General features: G+C 36.2%; 1 protein-coding gene across 3 annotated transcripts; it reads left to right on the forward strand.

The window, feature by feature from the left end:
• The first annotated feature begins 466 nt into the window (after positions 1-466).
• On the forward strand, positions 467-25,265 carry OCIAD1 (OCIA domain containing 1). 3 transcript variants are annotated; one of them, XM_058547027.1, is made up of 9 exons: positions 467-638; positions 2,069-2,131; positions 2,766-2,846; positions 9,601-9,654; positions 15,724-15,771; positions 16,775-16,910; positions 17,799-17,974; positions 22,052-22,204; positions 24,741-25,265. In XM_058547027.1, exons 2-9 carry the CDS (start codon positions 2,074-2,076, stop codon positions 24,776-24,778), a joined length of 744 nt encoding a protein of 247 aa, XP_058403010.1. In that variant the 5' UTR covers positions 467-638; positions 2,069-2,073; the 3' UTR covers positions 24,779-25,265. The 3 variants fall into 3 exon arrangements, with proteins under 3 accessions (XP_058403010.1, XP_058403008.1, XP_058403011.1); XM_058547028.1 differs by lacking the exon at positions 467-638 and adding an exon at positions 702-788; XM_058547025.1 differs by lacking the exon at positions 22,052-22,204 and having other exon boundaries at positions 561-638.
• The last annotated feature ends 779 nt before the right edge of the window (positions 25,266-26,044 follow it).

Below are 26,044 nucleotides of genomic sequence, written 5' to 3' on the forward strand. Positions count from 1 at the left end.
CTGCTTAATAATTACTTTATACTACTTAGCTTAGAGGCTCAAAGAATGAAATGAATTATGCAAAGTCTAAAAACAGAGAAATCCAAGAAAAGTCGGTAACTCTCAACAAGAGGATAAAAGGGGGTTCTAGAACGGGCCTGTGAGCCGGTCACTGGAAGATCAGAGAGGGCTGTCACAACAGGCTAAGACCAAGCCTGCCCCGGCGGTCCAGGGAAGAGGCGGGGCGGGCTCCTGGTGCTCAGGGATGGCAAGCGCAGCCGCAGTGCAGCTCAGGAGCGCCGCGGCCTGGGGGGTAAAGAGAGGAGGGACAGGCAGAGGAGGACGGGGCAGATAGGCGCAGGCGCACGCGTGTATTCCGAAGCTGCTCGCCTTTAGACGCCTCAGGGCAGTCTTGACGTCATTTCCTTCCGTGGGGTCGCCAGTGCTTCCGGGTCGCCGTCATTTTGAGCCCGTATCTGGGTGACTTTTTGGCGGCCGAGTCGCTGTCCGCTCCCCACCCCCCACTCCGCTGCAGTCCCTCGCGCCTCCCGATTTCCGCGCACTTTTCCCCCTCCCTGACCCCTCACGGGTCCCCTCCGGGCCTTCTGCCCCTGATCGCCCGGGCTCGCCGCGCCGTCGCCCGCCGCCGTCGTCGGGAGGTGGGTGAGGTGACGCAGAGAGCCCCGTTCCGCCCCCCGCCTCCCCACTCACCGCCTCGGCGTGGCCAGCCGCTGTCCTGCGCCTTCCGCCATTTTCCCGCCTGGGAGGGTGGGCCGATCGCGCTGTGGGGCTCGGGCTCCTGAGTGCCGGTGACCGGGGGAGCGAGGGAGCGTTTGTGGGGGTGTGGAGGGGAGGAATTCGTGGTGACGGGTGTGCGGGGGTGTTGCAGGTGGGAGACGCGGAGGTAGTGGATGGGGGATGGAGTGCGGAATCGACTGTCGTAGGACGTCGAGGGTTCAATTCACTTTTTTTCTTTAGCATTACGAGATTAAAATAAAGTTATGTAAAGGGGCCTTGTCGGCCCTGACAGCCTCTTTCTAGGGTTTTTAGGTAGGATGCTGTTGTGGGAAGTAAGAGGGTTTCATTTCTTCTTTTACGGTTGTTTTAGGATATACGTATGTAGTTTATTCAGCCAGCTCCTTCCATCCATGAATTCATCTTACCCTTTCTGTTCATTTTCCCTAGCTAAGGGATTGCCGTGTAGTAGGCCGTCAGTGATGGCTTATTGAATAAGCGAATTATGGAAGGGACGCAATTGCTGTCCTCATCCTGTATGCCATTTGCCCTTTTCATGTAAATTTCGTATTTTTAAGATGGGAATAATCCTGATCCCATGTGAACATTCTGTAAAATACACAATTATCTAATGTGTTGGTCTCTTAAGTCCTGAGGCATGGGTTAAAAAACAAACAAAAATAAAAGTGTTTTTGAAATGCTATGCATTTTTTATATCTCATATATTCTTCTAAGTCTCTGTTTGGGGAGGGAGGGAAGTTTGGAGGATACAGAACTTGCTGTTAGCTTTACACCACGGGGAGAAGGACATGGGGAGAAGGACATGACGTCTTTGTTCTTCCATTTTTTTTTTGGAATATTGCTTTGTGGGAGAGGTTGTATGTTTCCTGATGATTATTTCATTTTTAAAAAATGGAAGGCCAGAAATGACTTTTGAGATTTTTCTTCTTGTATTTTGGGGAATTATCTTAATTATTGGGCATACATTTCTGAAAGGATCCAAACATAGGATAATGTGAAATAAACCAGCTTCAGAAGGAAAAATATGTCTATTGTTTCATTAAAATTGTTTTGTATCTTAACTTGATAGCAATTGATAAATACTTATAAAGCATCTATTGTTCTTTTTCAGGTAAGGGACCTAAGATGAATAATCAGTTCCAAATTAGTTAATAGGACTTAACTTCTTTGTTTAGGTAACTTTTTATTATGTCAGGTACTTCAAATGAAGTAGCGTTTAGTAAATATTTGTTGATTGCCACGTAGACTGGTAATTTTACTATACTGTATCTTGATTTACTTTGACCTATCTCATACTCGTTTCTAATACTTAATGTAAATGTTTTTGGTACAGGAAAGATGAATGGGAGGGCTGATTTTCGAGAGCCAAATGCAGAAGTTCCAAGACCAATTCCCCGTAACTATCGATTAAATATTTATAATTAGAAGCACTTTCTATGTAGAGAAATTTTCACTGCCTTGAGTAACAGTAGCAGCTGGGCTGGCTTCATGGTTGTGTGGCCTGTGCAGTCGCACAGTGATCCACACTTGGTTTAATGATCGACAGTTGCCATCTTTTTTTTATTTATTTTTTTCCCCCCAAAGCCCCAGTAGATAGTTGTGTGTCATAGCTGCACATCCTTCTAGTTGCTGTATGTGGGACTCGGCCTCAGCATGGCCAGAGAAGCAGTGCGTCAGTGCGCGCCCGGGATCCGAACCTGGGCTGCCAACAGCGGAGCACGCGAACTTAACCGCTAAGCCGCGGGGCCGGCCCTACAGTTGCCATCTTGAACTTAGTAATTTGAACATGGGGTCCCAAATTTTCATTTTGTGCTGGACTCAGCGCATTATGTAGCCAGTCCTAGCTAGCAGATAGTATGTCTAATTTCTGTTTGAAGTCAAAGTTTGTTAAAAGTTTATAAGCCAGTTGTTTCATTACTTCATTAAAAAGAAAGTTGAGTGTGTTTTGTTAATGTTTAGACTAAGGTAATTTTTTAGACTTAGTTTTTCCATGGACGTTTTAATGTTTGCCAATTTTCCCTGGTAAAAAGACATAGGGGCTGATTACATTCCGACAGAGGAAGAAAGAAGAGTCTTTGCAGAATGCAACGATGAAAGCTTCTGGTTCAGATGTAAGTTAAATTTTCTAATCAACGATATTTGACCTTTAGTACCTGAAATTATAATGACTTCATATAGAAAAAATTGGCATACTTTGGCATATTATGGTTATTGCTGAAAGAAGTTGATTAAGGAAATAGAATTGTACACATTTTTTTTTTTTTTTTGTGAGGAAGATCAACCCTGAGCTAACATCCATGCCAATCCTCCTCTTTTTGCTGAGGAAGATTGGCCCTGAGCTAACACCCATGCCCATCTTCCTCCACTTTATATGGGATGCTGCCACAGCATGGCCTGACAAGCGGTGTGTTGGTGCGCGCCTGGGATCCGAACCTGGGCTGCCAGCAGTGGAGCTTGCGCACTTAAACGCTATGCCACGGGGCCAGCCCCAGAATTGTACACATTTTAAAGTAATAATTTCGAGAACTTTTTTCAAGACCATAAAGTATTTTTGTCGGTAATAGTAATAGCATTTACTCAGTGTACGTGGATTATCTAAAAACAACCCAGTAAGTCTGAAAACTATTACCCGCACTTCACAGATGAAGAAATTGAGGTTTAGAGATGTTAAGTGAGTTACCCAGTGTTACACAGCCAGTAAGTCGTGATATGTGGACTTGAAGCCACGTCTGTCTGAAACAGAAGCTCATGATTTTAACTCTTACACTTTAACCATTACACAGTAAAAACTGATTAGTTCTCATTTTATCACTGAAATGTTATTACACTACCAGCTCTTGATTTCTGACTAGAGACCTTATACATGGAGATTTTGTTTTTTAAATACAGAGAATGTTGAAAGCAACATAAAACATAATCTAACTGTTGAACAGAACCCTGGTGTTGCTTCACTTGATCACTCCAGTCCTTTGAGATAAGGTAATTCTAACAAAAAAGCAGGATGGAATTTAAAAAAGGGCGAGAGTGACTTAAGTAATTAAAGAGGATGTACATTTTCATCAGTCAGCCTCGCATTTATGATCACAGGGTGTATGGTACTATGCTTGGAAGGTAAGTTTTATGAGACACAGTCTTTGTCCTGAAGTAGTTTTATAACGTAGTTGACACAGAGCTAACTCATGAAACGTTTTGAGAAAAATTAAGTGTATAACAGCAATAGGAATTTTAAAAAGAGATAATTTAATTGGAATCGATTTAGCTAAAAAAGGCTTTTTTAAACGAATGAGATTTAACAACTAATAGGACTTAAGGTAAATGAAGAATGGTAGAGGAGCCTTTAGAGGAAAGGAATAGTGAGCAAGGGCAGAGTCTGCCATAACTTGATGTCTACGAGAGCCTTGAGGTTGTGCTGACTGGGGCAGAGGTCTTTTGTTGGGGGTAGAAAATAAATATAATACAAAGGAGTTAAAGGTTTAATTCATTATATATTGTAGGTTCTTGGGCCAAGGGGATGATATGTAAATTTTTTTTTTTTTGTGAGGAGGATCAGCCCTGAGCTAACATCCATGGCAATCCTCCTCTTTTTGTTGAGGAAGACGGGCCCTGAGCTAACATTTGCCAGTCCTCCTTTTTTTTTTTCCCCCCCCAAAGCCCCAGTAGATAGTTGTATGTCATAGTTGCACATCCTTCTAGTTGCTGTATGTGGGACGGACGTGGCCTGAGCATGGCTGGAGAAGCGGTGCGTCGGTGCGCGCCCGGGATCCGAACCTGGACCGCCAGTAGCGGAGCGCGAGAACTTAACTGCTAAGCCACGGGGCCAGCCCGTAAATGTTTTTTAAGAAAGGTTAATTAGCAGTGTGCAGGATAGGTTAGAAGGATGAGGAGTTGTACTTGGTGAAATCTGTTATGAGCTTTTGTCAATAGCTCAGGCAGACAGTCATTGAAGAGATGTAGTTGATTGTAGTGTCATTTGGACTAGAGAAGATGGGATGGCAGTGAAAGATTTTTTAAAGGACACATAACAGGATTTTTAAATAGATTGATTAAGAAGGAATGAAGGAAAATTAACTTCAAGATATCCAGCTTAGGAGACTGACTGATGACATTACTGTTTAAAAGGTATAGTTTGAAGGAGTTCTTGTTCAAAGCGGGAAATAAGTTTAGTTTGGACATTTTGAGTCCAGGTGCAACATTTGATGGTGGAAGATGTGTGAGCAACTAGAGATAGAAACAAAGGTACGTGTGAGAAATTAGGGTTTATGGTGTAGTGGTGTTGGTGAATTCACCAAGAAATTAAGTGTAGACATAAAAGCATAGAACAGATGATAGTATCTATCACATGGTTAATATTTAGGAATGATGGAGTAAATGACAGTTTGGGTAGTACCCATGGGTAAGAGAATAAGTGGTGGTAAAAGAATCAACAAAGATCAAGAAAGAGCAGTTAAGAAGATAACAGGAGCTCTGATAGAATCCTTTGCATTTTATCCTCAGTCTAGTATTCAGAGACTTACAGAGGTTTCAAGCAAGAAAGAACCTGAGTAAGAATTAGGTGATGATGCACATCTCTAAGTGAGAATGATTGTTTTAGATGCATAGTCATCATGGATCAAGGACTTCTAAAAAATTTGCATGGCTCTTGGTATGGGAATAATTTCTTGGAGAATTCAGTTGTACTCTGACAACAGATTTTTTTATCTTCGAAGATTGCATAGAGTAGATAGAATAAAGTTATCTATTTTCAATCTGTTGATGACATAGGATTAAGAAAACGACAAGTCTTGTAGACAGGGTTTGAGATCATTGTAGTGTTAGGCCAATGGCCACATAGATACTGTGGTGTCCCAATTTATTTCTGGATGATACATGTATGCTGCTGTACATGTTTAACATTCCAAACAGCTGTAACAGCATTATGCCGAAAGTACATTCAAAGGCAGGGGACCCTTGTATGCCTGACTGTTAAAAGTAGGACATGCGGTATTTGAACAATAGAAGCCTAAGTAATTCTGTATGTTATTAAGACAGATTAATCAAAAGTTAGAAAGCATGTAATAAGGACAGGCTTAAAAAATAGCTTGTTGTATACCATATCTGGATTACTGGGAAATTACAGCAGCCAAAAAATTAATGTATTAATAAGTAGTGATTACTCTTAAACAGAGATAACCTAGATGTTGCATATCATGACAGCAAACATTGAAAATATATAGAACCTTCACTATAACCACAGACAATAGGGAATTCAGCATAGAGTTATAAGGAGAAAGACTAATAATCGTGCATTAGGAAATTTTGTACTTTAACATTTGTACCTTCAAATAAGGATATTCTATGCCGTATGTAATGTTTACATATATTGATGTAAACGAATAATGGAATCCATGTCACTTTGGAGAGTATCTGTTGATTTAAAAATGGTTGTGATGAAAGTAGAAATGTGGAGAAAAAGTGCTTACTAAGGTAATTTTGAAACATTTTTTAGGTCTGTTAAGTATATTCATCTTGATTTAAAATTAAACTTGTTGATCTAGGGGCCATTCTCTTTGTTTAAGGTAAGTTTGTTTATTTCTGCTAGGATCTATTTTCTGTTAATCTTAAAGTAGAACTGTGCAGGCATCTTATTTCCAGTTGCTTAAAATTGTGGCCCTATGCACTGACAAAAAAAAACAGGTGTATCTGTGCCCAAACATACAGGTAATGAAAGAATCTACATAAAAGGGTCAACTGAATGTGTATTACATGTTACAGTAGTTTTCAACCTTTGGAATTAGTGAAAAGGTGTATGAATTCATATTTGTTTCATGCATCATTTATAGATTTTGTGAATGCTATTTCATGCATATGTACAACTGATTTTCAAATGAGAAAGTGTAGTAAGTGGTAAGAGCATAGATTCTGAGGCCTGATTCAAATCCCTGGATTCAAATCCCAGCTCCATCACATATTAGCTATGAGATTTTGGATAAATTCCTGATGTCTGAATGCCTTAGTTTCTTTATCTGTAAAATGGGGATAATATTTCACCTATCTCATGGGACTGTTATGGGGATTAATTCAATTTAATTTATTATATAAGTGTTAAGCTATCTTTATTTAATAGCTTAGTGCTATTGTGATAAATGAAGTAAAAATTTCAATTGAAAACAGTTATGAATTTAGAGTAGCATTTTGCTATCGTAAGGGGAGAAGAATTAAAGGAATTTTAGGGGTCTTTGTATTGGATATGGTTGAGACTAGTCATAATGCAGAATAGCTTTTGGTCAGCAGTGTTATTGGTTTGCCTAAAGAAACATTATTTTACAGGCTCTGAAATAGGAGTCACATAGTGCAGTGGAAAAGGCCACTGACCTGAAAACCAGGAGACTTGGGTTTCGATCAGAGCTCTACCTCAAGCTAGCAGTCTGTGTTGCTTTAAGTAACTGACTTGTCCTTTCTGGATATTAGTTTACTCTTGATTAGGATGAAGACTAGATAATCTCTGAAGTCCCTTTCAATTTTACCATTCTCTTTTTCTGTGACAGAATACATGAGTTGGAAAGAGACCTTAGTTCTAATCCATTACCCTTTATAGCGTAAAAAGAAGTTAAGAGATTTATGGAAAGATGTAGGGGTGAATGGCAGAACTAGCACTAGAATCACCTTAACCAGACTATTACTCTCTGCATTGTACCAACTTGGCCTAAGAAGAAAGTGAAATGGAGAAAACATTGTCCATTGTAGAGATGACCAGCTAACTCATCGCCTTTTGTCCTTGTATGACTCTTCAGTGCTTCATGTTGCAATCCTTGGACCAAGCTGAAGGAGAAAAATGATTGCAAATTGTACTAATGCTGTAATTAAAAGGGAGTTGTCCTTTGAAAAACCTTAAATAATAATACACGAAGGCATTCTAACCAACCAACATTAAAGAAACCACTTTTCCAGCAAAGGTAAAATTTCTTAGTAAATAGTAGAGCAAGGATTCAAACCTTAGGGGTTTTGCATATTGTATCTGATGGCAAAGCTCTAATGCCCTATTCCAAAGTTAATGGATTTTAATCATGAAATCTCTCTAATAATTCAAATGTCTTCTTAGTTACTTTAGTTCTTAAATTGCCCATGTATAGTCTAGACCAGGGTTGAGCAAACTACAGCCCAAGGGCCAAATCTGTTTTTGTGTGGCTATGAGCTAAGAATGGTTTTTACAATTTTAAATGGTTAAAAAAATCAAAAGAATAATACTTTATTACATGTGAAAATTACATGAACTTCATATTTTTGCATCCATAAATAAAGCTTTATTGAAGCACAGCTCTGTTCATTTGTTTATGTATTGTCTCAGGGCTTTTACTTTAAAATGGCAGTTGAATAGTTGGGACAGAGACTCTGTGGCCCACAAAACCTAAAATATTTAACATTTCGACTCTTTACAGAACATTTCCAACCCCTAGTCTGGAACTGCACTGTCCAATATGGCAGCCACTTGTAGCTATTCAGACTTAAAATAATTTACAGTGGAAAGGATACAAAGTAAGATCAGCAAAGGGAAAGGAGTGTGTGGTGAAGTCCTGAGGAGACCAGTCACAGGCTTTGGAGAGTCCTCTCCCAGTGGAGTCACACAGGAAGGACATGCTAAATTTCTCAAATTGCATGTTATAATAATACGTGTGAAGTGTTGGTTACCAAGGAATCTCATTAGAGACTCAGTGCCCGTGTTTTTTTGGGGGGTTGCTCACCTAGGCACCCTCAGCCTAGCAGGTAACAAAATTCCAGACTCCTAGAGGAAAAACGGGAGTTCGGCATAAACTCTGTAGAAGCAGTTTAGGCAGAATGAGCCGCTTATTATTCAGGTAAAGTTTTTATCAGTTTACCAGTCCAGTTCCCAGATACCAGCCAAGGACCTACCTTGCGAGCAGGGCTTTCTAAGGATAGCAGTCTTGGGGCTATTGTGTTAAAGCACACTACCTAACTGGAAAACATGGATGTAGACTACTCCGATTATTGTAGAAAATTCTATCGGACATTGCTGGTATAGAAAACAGTGATTTTAAATTATGAGCCCCTTTGAGATTATGATAAGACCTTTGGATTTTTTACTCTGGGTTAATACACATACACACACACGTATATATGTGTGTGTAGTATTTTCATTTAGTTTTACAGAATTCATTGGTTTAGAAGAAAGAACATTAGTATTTAAAATAAGTGCTTTTTAATTCTTGCCCCAATCACCATATGATTTCAGGCAAATACGTCTTGTGTTTTGGTTCACGCATTATAATATAGAACTTAAAAATTTGAGATCTGGTATCGGACAGACTTCATTAGAGTCTGGAACCCGTCATTGAAGTGGCTGTATGGCCTTGAGCAAATTACTTAACATCTCTAAGCTTCAGTTTCCTTATCATTAAAAGGGTAGTAATAGAGATGTGGTAAAAAGTAAATGAGATAATGCACATAAGGCACTTAGCATGGTGCATGGAATTTAGCAATTACTTAGTAGTGTCTCTTATTTGTAATGTGCTTTTTGCCTCCCTCATCATTTTTCCCCCTTTCGCTAACGCCATAAGTAGCTTTTGGTCTCTTATTTGCTATGTTTTAATTGATGATATTAGTGAATGGCTGTTATAGAGCCTCAATCTAGGTGGTTCTTGAATTATATCGTTTAATAATTTGTAATGGTTTCTTAAATTTAAGATGCTTCTTTTATATTTCCACTGACTAAATATAGTATAGCTTTTAAAAGTGGAAAAATCTCTTTTAAAGATCTTAATTGGGCACCATACTTCCGAGCTGGTTTTACTGATACGCATTTACCTATCCTAATGAACTCAGACAGAATCTGCCTTCTTTGGTGTTGACAAGTTCTTTTTCCTCCTATAGCTGTGCCTTTGGCTGCAACAAGTATGTTGATTACTCAAGGATTGATTAGTAAAGGTAAATATTTAAACTTTGAATTTATTTAGCATTTTGGATATCATCATGTTTTTATGTGTGATTTTCCTGATCTTTAGATAAAGTAAATATGATAATGTATCATATTAAACATTATCACTGATAAATGTCTACAACATCAGATGAGTTATGTCTCCATGGACTCACTGGCTCAAATATCCTGATTTGAGAAGTTGATGTCCTCCTGCACTGTAGCAGTATTAACAATCTATAAGAGCAAGAAAGGAACTAAAAGTCTGTGATGGTTTACAGGGAGGCAGAGAGACAAACCTGGTCTAGGTCTGCCTCCACGTTACTATCGCCTAGGAGCTTGTTAGAAATGCAAATTCATGGGCCCCATCCCAGACCTACTGAATCAGAATCTCTGAGTTAGGGCCCAGGAATCTGTTTTAACAAACTCCAAGTGATTCTTATGCAGTGGTTTAAAGATCAGTAGCTTCCTAGCTCCCTAACCCAGCTTTGTCTTGTAATAATCAGGGAGTGGGGATACTTTCTTGTTCCAAATTCTGTTGGCTTAAATAGTACAGTGTATGTGTGGAATTGAGTTTAGATTAAGTATTAAATATATAAGTCTCTACATCATAAAATTTAGTGATGTAAGCCGTAGGAATGTTCATTACGTTTATTTTGTAAACTATCTTGGAATGAGAAGATGTCCCATAAAAGGTTAGTGGCTTTAGGATGGCCTCCACATATCCTAAAAACCTGTTTTTTTAATTAGCTAGCTCCTTCTAAAATGTGACTATGATAGGAAGTTTTAGCCTTTTCCTGTTAGCAGTATGAAGTATTCAGACAGTAGTATTGACACAACTAGTTGAGAAAAGTACTTTTGGAGGAAAATGGGAGGGTAAAGTTTTGTTTTGTTTATTTAAAGAACTCCCAAAGAACCTCATTGCAATGTGCTGCCGTGACAGGAATCTTAAAAATGCAAACAAGTCAAGATATATAAGCACTTATATGTCCTTTAGGACTAAGTCGTTTTATAGACTGAGATTTGTTTCTATAGTGTAAAACAAAAAACATTTTAATCACGTTACTTTTAAGGAAAAACTATGATACAGGGGATTATGAATAGAGAAATTATAGTGTCTATTATTGTACTGCCCATTTTATCTATCTTAATCCAGTCTCATTTAACTAATAATGATTGGAGCTAGGCATGGGGGAAATTATACAAAAGAAATTGAAGAGCTGCTAGTAGTTCATCTGAGGAAACAATGTGAACACAGTGTTGAAGCAAATAGAGAATATAATTAAATACTTAAAAGGCTACTAAGTTATGTGGTAGAGACTCCAAGAGCTGTAGGTTTTCAAAGAAAGATCTCTGTAGGGCTGCTATAATCAAGGGAAATTTCTTGGAAGAAATGGATTTTGAAGATGAGCAAGATTTATATTAAAAGAGATGAAAAATATCTCAGGAAGGAGGGACCTGGTTATCAAAATAATAAGCATGGCTATTGGGAGGGACAGTCAGGAGACCGACAGGGGTAGATTGGTAAAGTCATGCAGGGAGGAGTGAAAACACCATTGAATAGCTGAAGTAGAACCAGGAGGAATGATCATTTTGATTAGGTTACAAAAAAAGTAAAATTTTGGAGCTTTTGGGCTTAGGTAGAGTAGGAGACTTTGGACAGTTTGAAGGTAAGGCAGAAGGCAGAAGTGGTAAAAATTGGGAGGGTCAGATTGCACCTGTTCATTTAGACAGACCTTATATGTTCAACAGTAAAATCTCACTGCTGCTGCATTGTTTTTTTTGCCTGGCTTGTGAATGTCTTGTTCCTACTCATAACTAATTGTACACATAACCAAACCAGGCAGAGAAATTCCCTTTTTCTAGTTGCAGATACATCCTGATAGGACTGTTCTCATATAGTTAGAATGAATCCTACTGAAAATATTAGGCCCTTTTGAGGAGACAGATTATTCTTGTAGCCAAAATCCTCATGGATTCTTAGTCACCATTTGGTGATTAATTATTTGACTTGTCATCAATGGCAGTTTATGCCTCTGTGATTTCATTTGCAAAACTTGTGCCACGAGCAACAACAGTGTTCCAACATCTTCGTCTGTAATTGTTCCTAATGAATGAGCCTGGAGCCTTTCAGTGGAATTCTGTTTTTTAGAAAGGATTGTTGGAAATGATTTATCCTCGTTTGTGGACTAACATTTTCTGTTGAGCATGTCACATGTCATGTTTATTCCTTTGTCAGAGTTGTTTCAGTATTGTTGGGGTTTTGATACTTTGAATAAGAGATACAGAAAAGAGCATTGAATGATATGTTACTCATGTAACTATCTCCCAGAATTAAGGGCTTTTATTATTGAAATTGTATTGGGGTTTTGCTTTTTGGGGTAGAGTATTCTAATAAAAACGTCAATCTCAAAAAATGGGAGAGACTTTAGAAAAGGAAGTCAGAATCCACCAAGACATTTTGCATTTAATCAAAATGCCTGACATTTTGTGTATGCTTTCATCCACAGTATGTCATACCCAACATCGTCTTAGCTGCTGCCTCTCTGCTCATTCCCTTTCTATCAAAACATTTCAACATACTCAGGTCTGTTCTAACTTGAGAACATAGAAAAGAAAAATCGCCCCTCATAGCCCTTTCTAACTGCTCCCAGCGATCTTGAATTTGAAGCCAGACTTCATGGATGAGCGCTTCACTTTTTACTTCTTTTAACCCATTGCAGTCTGTGTCATAGATTATGCACATATTCTAACGTGTATCAAACTTTTTTTAAAAAGGTTCTAACACGACCTCCTTGTTGCTTAAATTCGATGAATAGTTTCTGTTCTTGACCTTTACACAACTTTAACCATTCCTTCTTGAAACGTTTTCTTCCTTTGGCTTCCATGACAGCACAGTCTTTTCTGGTTTTTCTCCTATCTCAGATGACAACTCCATTTTTTCATGTTTTTTGAGTGTCTTGATATGTACTATATACTGTTTTTGGTATACCACTAAAAGACAAAAATCCATGACCTCTTAGTGCTTAGTATGTATTCCAGAGTTCTACTTTGACTTTCAGTTTTCAGTCTATATACTATTACTCAGCAATAATAGGGGCTTCAGTGACTATTTACTGCTCTAAATCCCCATGATTATCTCTAACCTAGATATCTGCTCCAGAACCATATTCTGCATATCTCCACGTGGATAGCCCCTCCTACAGACTCCTCAAACTGAATTCATTTCTCCCCAAACTGATTCTTTCATTTTCCCCATGTCTGAATGGCATCACTATCCACGCAGGAAACTGAGGCATTATTCTTCACTTCTGTCCGTTATTTGCTTTGTCCAGTAATTGTCTGTTCTAGTCCAGCTCTTAAATATATTTGTAAACTGTCTGCCTCCACCTGCACTGCCATTATAATTAATGCAACCATCTATTGCCAAAAGTATTGCATTAGCCTTCAGCAAGTCTATTTGCCTCCATTCTTGCTACATCCTCTTAGAAAACGGGCTATCTCTGGCACCTGACAGAGGGTATAATGCATGTAGTAGATGCTCAAGTATTTGGGTGGATGAATAGCAACCATCACACTGCATTCTGTTTGTCTTCATTCCTTCTCTAGACTGTAAACTCTGTGAGGGTAAAGAGTACCTTGTTTACTGTTATATCCCTACTTCCTAGTGTGTAGTCTGTGTGTGTTGTAAGTGGTCTGTGTTTATTTGGTGACAGAAAGAAGGAACGACTTTTTCGTATAAATGTACATATTGTTTTCGTCTTCCTGTTTCTCCTCCTTATCATCTCAGTTGTGTAAATGAAGGAACTGAGGCTAACAGCATAATTTCTGTTTTTATACTTTATATATATGAAATCATACAATTAAATATTCTTTTGTGTACCCTCTTTAAACATTGTTTGTGAGATTTCATCTAGTGTGCTGGAACTTGCTTGTACCAGCTCTGAAGAGCTGATTGTTAAAATTTCAGGAGCTTGGCAAGCCAGTTTTTAAACCATTGGTAGCTTGAAATTGGTCGTGGTGCAAGTATTTATGCCACGGAAATTGACGTTACAAATCAGGGCAGAGCTGGTTTACCAGCACATCACTAGATTCATCCACAGTGTCGCATATAGTTGTAGATTATATGTTCTCATTGCCGTATAGTTTTCCACTGTGTGAATATACCACAGCAGTTTATCCATCCTATTGTACATTGACAATTGGGTAGTTTCCACTTGTGACTATTACAAATTGTTCTGCTGTTACTATAATATTTCTTGGTAGGCATTTTTCTGGGTCATAGATAATGTATATATTCAGCTATAGTGGATACTGCCAAACTTTCCAAACTGTTTGGAACAATTGACACTCCCACTACCAATTTATTAATAAGGTTCTGTTTTTGTCACATTATCACCAAGACTTGCTATGTTTGTGTCTTTTGAATTTTAGCCATTGTGGTGAGGAAACAGTGATATTGATTGCATTGTGATTTTAATTTGCATCTCCCTGAGAGCTAATGAAGTTGAGGACCTTTTCTTTTGTTTATGGCCTAGGTGAATATATCTTTTTTTGTGAAGTATCTGTTCAAGTCTTGTCCATTTTTCCATTGGATTGTCTTCTTTTTCCTATTGGTTTTGTGCGAGTTCTCTATTCTGGAAGTGAGTCTTCTGTCGGATAGAAGTATTGTAGTTTTTTTCCCCACTCTGACTAACTGTAGTTCTTAATGTAATAGAGTCCAATTTATCAAATCTCTTCTTTTTGATGAGGGCTTTTTGTGGTCTTTTAAGATCTTTATCTCTTATGAGGACATGAAGAATCTTTTATACTTTCTTCTATAAGCTTTATTTTATTTTTCATATTTAAATTTTCAAGTCACCTGGAATTGTTTTTGAGTATTGTATGAGGTAGGATAAGGCACATTTTTTCCTTACAGATATGTAGTTGACCTCAGCACTATTGAAAGGACTGTTCTCTGTTCACTGTGGTGCAATGTTGCCTCTGTCATAAATCAAGTGACTATATGTGTGAGTCTGTTTCTGGACTCTCTTCTGGTTTTGGTCAGTTTATTTATTCTTTTCTTTGTTTTTGCTGGGAAAGATTCGCCTTGAGCTTTGATTTCTCTCAGAAAGTTTTGTAGTTTTCAGTTAGAGATCTTTCATATTTTTCATTAGATTACTCCTGGGTCTTTGATGTTTTTTGGTGCTATAAAAACTGTATCTTTTTTTAAAAGTTTGGTTTTTTTTTTGTTTGTTCCTCATTTATAGAAATAATATATATATTTTTATTGACCTCATATCAAGTGATCTTGCTAAATTCACCTATTCTTTTTCTTTCTTTTTTTTTTTTTTTTGGTGAGGAAGATCAGCCCTGAGCTAATATCTGTGCTAATCTTCCTCTTTTTGCTGAGGAAGACCGGCTCTGAGCTAACATCTATTGCCAATCCTCCTCCTTTTTTTCCCCCAAAGCTCCAGTAGATAGTTGTATGTCGTAGTTGCACATCCTTCTAGTTGCTGTATGTGGGACGTGGCCTCAGCATGGCTGGAGAAGCGGTGCGTCGGTACGCACCCGGGATCTGAACCTGGGCCGCCGGTAGTGCAGCGCGTGCACTCAACCGCTAAGCCACGGGGCCGGCCCTAAATTCACCTATTCTGATAGATTGTAGAATCTTTTGGATTTTCTTCATATTTCTGTTGATAATTAAATTTACTTGGTTCTCTCTTTTAAATAGTTTTAGACTTCTCTGGGGTTATGGAAAGAGCTAATGTTGTCAGGTAATATTTAAAGGTAGTCTGTATTGATTTTTCCCTATATCTTTGTGGGTTGCCCAAGGCTGCTGAGAAATAAATATATCTTACTTTATAGTGCATTGCTAAACGTGTTACTACTTTTATCTCACATTAGAAGAGACTGGATAATGACTAGCAGAAATAGTTTCCTTGGTTTTCACCATAATTTCTGTGTCATTTTCTTATATACTCTTAGCATAAACCTATTCTTTTATCTTAATAAAAGACAAAATATCTTAGTTAATTATGTAAATATGTCCTCCTCTAACAATTAGCGTTACTCAGAAATGCTTACTCTTTTATCTTTAGGAATCCTTTCAAGTCATCCCAAATATGGTTCCATCCCCAAACTTATATGTAAGTATGAACAACACTAGGTTTCTCAGCTTTTCTACCTAAGTAAAATGATTAGTTTTTATCAAATGTTTTGTGTTGCCCTAATTAGTAACAGTTACTTGGTTATTTGGTTTGACAAATCAGTTTGTTTAAGCTTTTCATAAAATGGAACACTTGGACATTTTATTATTAGCATTAAAAATCACGAGTTACTTGAAGCATTTTTTTCTCTTTGTAATGTAATAGAACTATTAATTTTAAATTATTTTGTAAAGATGTGATATTTGAAAAATTCTCTTGGTCTGTCTATAAGGAAAGAAAGTTGTTCAGATATTCTGATTAATCAAAATAAAGTGTTTTAAAATTAAGCCTAATAAAAAAATAAGTCTCTTTAACTTTTTAACTTATATTTAATTTACATTTATAAGCATAACTTATTTACATTTTGTGTTATGGTTAATAGAAAAGAAGCTAAATTGCTCTAAATGACTCTAGGTTAACCTCTCTTTTGTGTTGGAAACAAACACATGATGCAATAATAGGCACATTTAGGTAGCACTTTATAATTCGTTATTTTAAGAGGTTTGTTGCACCTAATTTTAAAAACAGTCTTATGAAGTTATGTAGGCAAATGGTATGATTCCTATTTAACAGGAAAAGAAATGGCCTAAATCCCTGTAACTAGGCTAAAACTTTGATGTTTTGATTCCTCATTTCGTTATACCTTTACTACATCTTTCCTGTCAGTATTAATAAAGTAATTAATAAAGTAGAATTTATTTATCTTATAGCAACTTTATTTTGGGTTATTTTAATTTTATGAAAGTGAATTATATCCACAGAGTCTTTCTGTAAACTCTGAATCTGATTTAATGTGGTGCTTTTACCGTTATTTCAATAAACCTCAGTCTTTCCACTCTGAAGACATATTTAGAATCACTTTTTAAAAAAATGTTCTTTTAGAAAAGATTTTTGTCTAAAAAGGCACATTGAGTCACACTTTTTGTTTGTTTTTACAAACAAGTTGCTTGTATCATGGGATACTTTGCTGGAAAGCTTTCTTACGTGAAAACTTGCCAAGAGAAGTTCAAGAATCTTGAGAATTCCCCTCTTGGAGAAGCTTTACGATCAGGACAGGCACGGCGATCTTCACCACCTGGGTAGGCCAGATTCTGATCTTTATTAAAGGTTTTTAAATTTAGCTAAAAAATTGTAACTGAATGTTGCCGTAATTCAGGGCATGAAACATTGCCTAACTGAAGGACTGTTGGAAACTTGGCCATATTGCTGCAAGCTAAAGCTAATTTTGTTTTAAAAGTGAAGCGAGATTTATCTGCCTGTGTTTTAAATGTACAGTTGCATCTTCTTGGGAGTGCTTCCCTCAGAATGAAGAATTTTGGCAAACACCTTTGGTTACTATATTTTGGACTTTTCTTTTGAATTGCCAAATGTTATCAATCCCATCACTTAACAAATTTCAACTTATTAATCTTTCTGTTGTTTAAAACAGTAGGGAAGTTGTGTAAGTATAAATAAATGAATCTGTCTGGATAGGTAGGTAAATAATAAGGTAACTAAGTAGATTTGGTAGATAAATTGTCATATCATAAATGCCAAGCAACATAAACCCCATGAGAGCTAGTATTACATCTGCTTTAGCAAAATAGTGTTTATGGACTGCTAGCTGTGGAAGTAACTTCGCAATTGACATGGGAAATGGACATATTTTCTGATCTGGAGTACTTTTTTCCCCTAGAACTTTAAACAAATTAAAATGTTCTCCAAAGCCTAGTACTTAAAAAATTGGATATACGTTTTCTCTTCTCTGTATTGAGTGACAATTTTTAAGTTGTATAAGTGGGTCAGAACATACTTTTAATGTTTTTGTGGCAGAAAGAAACAGACTTCCTTTTACCATTTTAAATAACTGTTAAAATTATATGATTGCTTTAGAAAAAAAGATGACTAGTTTTCATATTTGAACACACTTCTTTAAAAAGGTATAGGAATAACTCATGTTTCTTGTACAATATGGATTTCTTTTACAGGCACTATTCTCAGAAGTCAAAATATGACTCAAATGTGAGTGGTCATTCATCTTTTGTGACATCCCCAGCAGCAGACAACATAGAAAAGGAGATGCTTCCTCATTATGAGCCAATTCCATTCAGTGCTTCTATGAATGAATCTACTCCCACTGGTATTACTGATCATATTGCCCAAGGTAGAAACTTCTCTTGAAATGAATTTCAGCATTTTATGGTCCAACGTATGTATAAACTTTATTTGACGACCTTTTCTACTGGACATCACATGTATGTTCCGCCATCAGCCTAAACTCAGCATGTTTGTTTGTTCGTTTGTTCATTTGTTTCTCATTCATTCAACGGTTTTTGAGGTCCAGTAGGTGTCAGGCACTCTGCTAGGTATGGAAGAGGTGAAGATGAATCAGACCTGGTTCTTGTCCCTGAGAAACTCTCTCAGATTATTGGAAGATATAGAAATATAAGGATAAATTACTAATATGTTCCATTAATTGAAATTAGTAAGTTTAGTGGAATAGCAAAGAAGAAGTGATAAATTTTGCCTGAGGGAAGCTTTAAAAAGGTTACATTTCTTAGGCTGGTCTTAAAGGCTTTCAGCTTCTTTGTCTGTAATGTGAGAAAAATAGTAATTACCTGCTTTACAGAACTGTTGTCAAGTGAGCAAATCCATGTGAAAATGCTTTGTGAAGTTTGTGTAAATACTAGCTTTGACGATCGCTTAATGTAAATGAAAGAACATCAACTTTGGATCAAGGCCTGGATTTGAATCATGATTGACATTTGCTAGCTATGTGACTTTAGGCAAGTAACTGTAATTTGTGATCCCTTCAGTTTCTTGATCTCTCGAATGGAGATGCTAATACCTCTCGTAAAGAACTTTTGGAATAAGATGAAATAATCAGAGGTAATGCCTGGCAAGTAATAGGCTTTTAACAAGCGTTAGTTTCCTTCCTTCCTTTCTTCAGTCTAGTTTGCAGTGAAAGGTGTGAGGAATTAGAAACAGAAAGTACAGGTCTGCAATTCCTTATCTAAAATCCTAAAACCTAAGAAGCTTTGAAAACCGAAGTCTTTTGAATAATTAAAACTGGTGATAAAATCTGACCTGATGTCATTTCAAATCCTGCCGTAAACTGACATGTCTATTTATAATCTTTATTTATCTTAATGTGATTTTTCCTACATTTTGTGGTAGAAATATTAATGTGTTTGCTTATGCATTGCTGCTCCAAACCTCTGAATGGATGGATATTAAGTAATATAAGGGCTACTGTATACACAATATTTTTCTAAAATCTGAGAAACTCTGAATTTTGAAACATTTCTGACTCTCAGGGTTTGGATAAGGGATTGTGGACTTCTGTAGAGTGTTCTTTGTAAACGCTTGCTTTGAACCAGATACAATAAGCCAGTAACTATGGGGAACAAAGTAAAAGGAACATTTGGGTTTTGTTTCTTTTGTTTAAGATGGGGGAGATCTGAATCTATATGTAGGTTAAAGGGAGGAAGATACAGTGGAAAGAGAAAAGTTGATTATAGGTCAAGTAAGGTTCCAGAGGATGCAGAAGGGGTTCTAGGTAGGTCAGGATATTAAGTAGCCACTAGCTATATATGGCTATTTAGATTAATTAAAATTAAATCAAATTGAAAATTCACTTCTTCAGTTGATTTGGCAGCATTTCAATTGCTCAGCAGCCATATGTGCTAGTGGCTACTGTGTTGGACTGTGCAGATAGAGAATGTTCTCATCATTACAGAAAATTATACTGGACAGCATTGCTTAAGAGCAAAAGTCAGGGAGTTGGGGGCAGGGGGTGAGTATTGGAGACAGGTGAGAATGGAAGTTATGATGATTCAAGAGATTCTTAAGTGAAGGGAAGTTGTTGAGAGTCTCTTAATCCTCAGCTTCTTTTTTTTTTCTGAATGGTTAGAAACAAAGACATCCAATTAGTCAGAAAGGAAAGGAGGTGGGCAGATAAGGAGAGAGTGGTTAAAGCCATTGTTTTGTCTCCAAAGGCAACTGTTCTTGTCCCTCATTGCATCTCTCATTTCCCCAGTCTTGCAAGTTCAAATCCATTCTACTTGTATTGTAGCCATGCACCAGCTCTTCCCTTGTAATGACTTGCATCCTTCCTTCCATTTGCATTAGAAAATTCCATCCCATCTTATGTAATTTCTTTTCCAAATAAAAGCAAACAAACAAAAAGCCTTTTGGTATCTGTCCAAAGACTACAGCAAGGCCCATATTTTAATGTATTTTATGTCCTCCACAGCAGCCATCCATTCATCCGCTGCTCTGCTTTCTCACCCCCTTCTCTAAGTCAAGATTGCCACTCTTTAACTGCTCTCCACGTGGGCCAGCAGTAGCCTCCTTTACTTGCCCCAGCTGCTGTCGTCCCTTACCAGGACACCCTCCATTTTGTTTAAGTCCTGTTTGCCCTCTTCATTTCTGCTTTCTCTTACCAGGAATTGAAAGAGTTATTATAGAAATGATTCCTTGATAGTTGTTATGTGACTTTTCATAGTTTATTATGGTTAGATTTAAATCAGTGCTATTTTACGTTTTCTTATTCCTTCCAGCTCTTTATAACCTTCCCAAGGTAATAAATCATGCTCCCTACACAATGCAGGATATTTTCATTGGGCTTTTTATAAGTGGAAAAAATTCTCCCTAATCTGTCTGATTTATGTTTTCATTATTTGTCACAGAATTTCGGAACAATGAAATATTTTTCTTTTTGGTAAGAAAAAGTATTAGACCTGGAAGGAACTTTAGAGATAGATCATCTAGTCAAACTTCCATATTTCACAATTGAGAAAACCAAATTTAGAGAAGCTTAGTGATTTGCCCAAGGACGTTCACTAATTGTCAGCAGAGTAGGAATGGGAACCTAGAGTTCCTGACTAATAATCTAGTGTATATGATCTTCTTCAGAATTTTGTATGGTGAAGAGAAATGAGTTCAGTAATTACTTATTACTAATGAAATGCAAAGTGCTTTTAAACCCAATATTTTTCTTTGCATTCTTCCTTTTTAGCAAGAAAAACTTAGTTTTCAAGCATGGTATACTATTAGAACTAATTAGTAGAAATTTAAATCCACTTTGTTTTGTATCAGTGCAATATACTTTGTAACAAAATAAAAGATTATGGTTGAAAATATTTAAATACTTTATACGTTATACATACAGTTAAGTTGCTTTGAAATTTCTGATTATTCACGGGGACCTTACCATTGAGTTCCAAAATAAGCCACTTACAAAAATTGATTTTACAAAATTATTTTAATTAATATAATTATGTTATTAAAGTGATATGCCCAATTTGTATGTCTCATTAAAAACCTCTTTGAAAAATACTGCTTTTGAAGTGGTCTGTAAGACTTTGTAAGCTAAGTAGCTGTTCACTGAGTGTTATGTTAGCATTAGTTAATTTCTTTAAAAATGTGTATATGGCCTTTTTTGCTGGTTATACATTTTATATTCAATATTTGGTCCTATTAACTAATATTAAACATAATGACATCCTTGTTTTTACATCAGCATCTGACTGTTTGATAATATATATTCATACTTTGACTCTCTTTGGGAGCGATAAAGAATAAATGCTGCTTCTCCTGTGGAAATTATTGTTGCTACTCAACAATTGAGTCCAATTATTGTTGGACTCAATATTGCTCCATTAGACCCAAGTGAAAATGATGCAGACTGTAATTAAAGGCTATATTTTATACTTTTCAATAGTTGTTTTCCAGTACTTTTGTTTAAATATAAAGATGGTAAAATAATAAATATTTTTTATATATAGACTCTCATTATAGGAACATTGAACTATGGAAATATTACTAAATAAAATCTACACTATGTCAAGTTTTGTTCAATTGTCAGTAGTAGAATATATTCCTCTTTAATTATGTCAACAGTATGAATAACTTTCCAGTTTAAAACTAGCATTTTAATGAGTCTGAATTGTACTGGTATATATTATGATATCCATTACTCTTCTAGCCGTGGTTAGTTTTTAATTTTTTTATGTTGATTTTAGAAATAAAAGCTTTATTAAAAGTATAAGAGGAAGTAGATTTTAATTTTATAATTACCTTGGGGAAAATATAGTACCTTTGGAATGGTGGTAGTAATTTGATCCTTTATTTCACTTTATTGTATTTTTATTATAGGTAAGGAGCATTTATAAAATTTAGTTGCTTTGGATTTATTCAAATCCTTTTATCACCATTTATTAACTGTTTGTTGTTTTAGGACCTGATCCCAACCCTGAAGAAAGTCCTAAAAGAAAAAATATTACATATGAGGAATTAAGGAATAAGAACAGAGAGTCATATGAAGTAACTTTAACACATAAGACTGACCCCTCAGTCAGGCCTATGCAGGAAAAAATGCCAAAAAAAGAAGGTATGGTAGCTTAGTCTGATTCCCTTTGCTCTTTAGAATTGGAAACTTCAGAATTAGTTGAAAACATTAATTATACTAATGTGTGATTTAATTTCTCAAGCAATTAACAAAAATAACATTTTTTAAAAAGCATAGCTATTTCAGTTATCAGTTCTTCCTTGTTTAAGGTGTTCCAAAGGCCATTTTGTGTTAGAAAATAAAATGAAGTCCAAATAGTAGTATGACTTAAGACAGTAAGACTAGTTTTGTAATAACAGTTTAGAAATTATACTTCCATTAGACTGTTGTCTCTTAAAGAAGTCACCTTGGGAATTCATATCATTTTTTTAATGATGCATCTATTGCAGAAAACCAGATCTGGTGACCTAAGGTTGATAATTGAAGTATAATGCCACTTTTGGCGGAACCACCTAGTTGTGGTCAAGTAATGAAATTGATTTTCTTATATGTTTGTGAAACATGTTATATGAAGTAGAGTTTATATGCTTTACCAACCAGCTTTTAGGACATTTCCAAAAGAGGAGTTTAACATTTTTTTTTTAATAGTGCTGTTGCTCTATAATTAATTATAAATTTTTAAATCACAGTTTCTTTTAAGTCCATTTGGAACAGCTATACATTTACTCAAAATAAATTTTCTGACACAGAAGTTTACCTGTAATGGAAGAGGGCATTTTGAATAGGGGTTTAGTAGCTATTTCAGTATAGAATTTTATGTCTCTGTTGAGGAATTTTAGAGGGTGTGTCATTGTTTCAAGGTTTTCTGTTTACTGCTTTAAAAATTAAGGAATAGGTCCTTGGTACCTTCTTGAGAGTCTCATGCCACAAAGAATGCAAAAATACATAAAAAATCTTTACTATTTTTTATTATGATCATTCTTTTAGAGTCCATTTTATTTCTAATTGTTAGTGGTTGCTTCATTTAGAATTCTGTTTTCATAACAATGATGGATAATATCTCTGTCATATTATTGATGTAAAAAAATCTAGCTTTAAGATAGATTTGTAATCAACAATGCTTATTAATGTTTGTCATTAAAAAATGTAGCATTCAGTGGCCATTACTCTGTAATATGTAAAGACTTATTGGTACTTTGTTCTACTAATTACTTTGAGGATTTAGACTGTAAGCTCCGTGAGGGCAGGCAATAGTAGTTTTCTTACTTTTATAACCTTGACTATCATATGTCTGCACAGCATAGTACTGTGCACTGATACATCAGAAATGGAGTGTTTTGGTTGGGTCTTCTATAGTAATAAAGGTTAAGAAAAGGAAATAGGTAGACCTTTGGCATTCGCTGGATTTTAACATTCATGATTTTGACTGAACAGTCTTAAAATTCTGTTACGTGACACAGTGATGTGAAATAATTTTTTTCATTGTAAAAAGGAAGCTGATTTTTTTTGTGCTTTATAATTTAAAGAAACACCCAGTTATGTAATAGTTTCAGTGATTTCCTAGAATGTTCTGTTCTAGAATGTAGACAGAACAGTATAAATTCACTGAGTCAGAAAGTATCACTTAAAGTTTTCAGCTTTGGTTTGTGTGGATTATATTTATTGACATTTACCTAATTAGAAATTAAGACTGAGAAATTTTAAAAACATAAGCACATTATCAGCTGTCAGGGCAATGATATTGCTACACATCTTGTAGCTTCTAGAAAATTCTACTTGGTACTGATGAGGAAATGAAAGCAAGAGGAAAAGGCAAAATATGAGGGAAAAGGACATGTAATATCTTAGTAAATAATGAAATAGTTTTGACTTCACAGACTCCCTGAAAGAGTCTTGGGGAAGGAGTCCCTAGTCCATACTTTAACTGCTTCTCTACATTTTTATGAATACTTGAGTCTTCTGAAGAGTTGTAATTCACAGATGAAGGCTATGTAGAGGAGAGGCTAAAAAGTAAAAGAAAAGACAGAGGAGCATGTTTCAAAGTATAATTTCATGTAAAATGCAGGAATATTGGAAACTGTTTCCTTCTTGTACTAGTATTACAGCTCATGAGAAAAGATTGAATTAACCACAACCCAAAGACTTGACTGTTTCTATTAGTGTATTTTTTTTGAAAAATAACAGTCAAATGTTTGTTATTATTTTTTATTTCCCAGTGATTTTTTTTTGTATGTGCTGTAACATTTACGCCACTTACTTAGGTAGTAGGATAAAGTTGTAAAGGCACCCAGGCTTTGGACCTAAACAGACCTGTGTTCAAATTTCAGTTCTTCTGGTTTTATTAGGCTTGTACCTTGGGCAAGTTACTAATCTGTTTTCTCACCCTTAAAATGAGGATTATGTTTACTTTATAAGGTTGTTATGAGGATCAAATATTTATGTCAAGTTCTTGATAGAGTGCATTAGTTTTTATGTCCAACTTCCAGTTCACAAAAGTCTATCCAGCCCCTTTGTATAATTACTCATGTGCACTTATTCAAATGAGAGAGGAACATAACTTTTCATCATAATAATAGCAAACTTAAAATAGTGCCTTATTACTATTTGGAATCATCGATTATTTGTGCTTTTTTCCTAGTCAAAGTAAACAAATATGGAGATACTTGGGATGAGTGAAAAATTGCATCATTGGACCTACTGAAGGAGTTTCAATATCCAACTTCATCTAGGTGGTCATGAATATCTGCATGCTTTGAACTCAGCAGCAGTCTTCATAAACATTTAAAACTAGAACCTGGGTTTTTGTGGTTTGGCTTATTAAAATGATGTTTTAAAAACACAGAATTTAATGTTAATGTTAGGCGAATGTATTCACCTTTGGGAACTATATGAATGATGGTATTATACCATGATCGTATACAGTTTGTGAAATGTTTTAAGTTACAGGGCAAGGATACTCTCATAAAACTATTGAGATTGTAGTGCTCTAAATTCAGCGTATATGAAAAATGATATCTGCATGTTGAATTGGGGTGGGTGGGGGGAGCAAGCATAATTTTAAGTGTTGAGCTTTCCATCAAAAAATTATTAAGCCTTTCTCTAGTGTTTGCTGTACTCTCTTAATGTTTATGGTAAATAAAATATAAAGGAACATGCATCTTCATTGATTTCGTGATTTTATTATTTGTAATCTGTTTTTAAGTACAGTTCTAAGTAGTGTTATGTAGGGATAGGAAATAAAGTCATCTATAGGGGCTGGCCCCGTGGCTTAGTGGTTAAGTGAGTGCGCTCCACTGCTGGCGACCCGGGTTCGGATCCCGGGCTCGCACCGACGCGCTGCTTCTCTGGCCATGCTGAGGCTGCATCCCACATACAGCAACTAGAAGGATGTGCAGCTATGACACACAACTATCTGCTGGGGCTTTGGGGGGAAAAAATAAAAAAAATAAAAAATAAAAAGTCATCTATAATTTAATAATGACATAATGAGTGTGACTCATAAATAAATCAACATAGAGTAAATAGCTCAATGCCTTAAAAAAGTTAGAAAAATTTGCAAATTCTAGGGGAATAAAAATTTGATATACTTTCTTCATTATTGACCTAATATTTGTTTCTGGTTCAGATGAATGGAAAATGAAATTGTGGTCTCATCTAAATTCTACTTATTTATATTACATTTCTGCCAGAAACATAGTGTTTCGGTTAGCTATTGATACAAATCATCCCAAAACTTGGTGGCTTAAAAACAACAATCATCTATTATCTCAGTTTTTCTGTGGGTCACGAATTAAGGAAGGATTCAGCTGAGTTGGCTCTGGGTCTCTCAGGTATGCGGTCAGACGCTGGATGGAGCTGAAACAGCAGGGAGCTAGAGCAGCTGGGGCCTGGCCAGGGCGTCTCCATTGAGTTTCAGGACCTTCCAAGTCATAGCTCTCGCTG

The sequence above is a fragment of the Diceros bicornis genome, chromosome 8, assembly GCF_020826845.1.
Source record: "Diceros bicornis minor isolate mBicDic1 chromosome 8, mDicBic1.mat.cur, whole genome shotgun sequence".
Taxonomy (NCBI): Eukaryota; Metazoa; Chordata; class Mammalia; order Perissodactyla; family Rhinocerotidae; genus Diceros; species Diceros bicornis.

Coding starts and splice junctions, on each gene's coding strand:
- OCIAD1 (XM_058547027.1), top strand. CDS start 2,074: ATGAATGGGAGGGCTGATTTTCGAGAGCCAAATGCAGAAGTTCCAAGA. Junction 2,132..2,765: donor AGTTCCAAGACCAATTCCCC/GTAACTATCGAT, acceptor CCTGGTAAAAAG/ACATAGGGGCTGATTACATT. Junction 15,772..16,774: donor TTCCATCCCCAAACTTATAT/GTAAGTATGAAC, acceptor TTTACAAACAAG/TTGCTTGTATCATGGGATAC.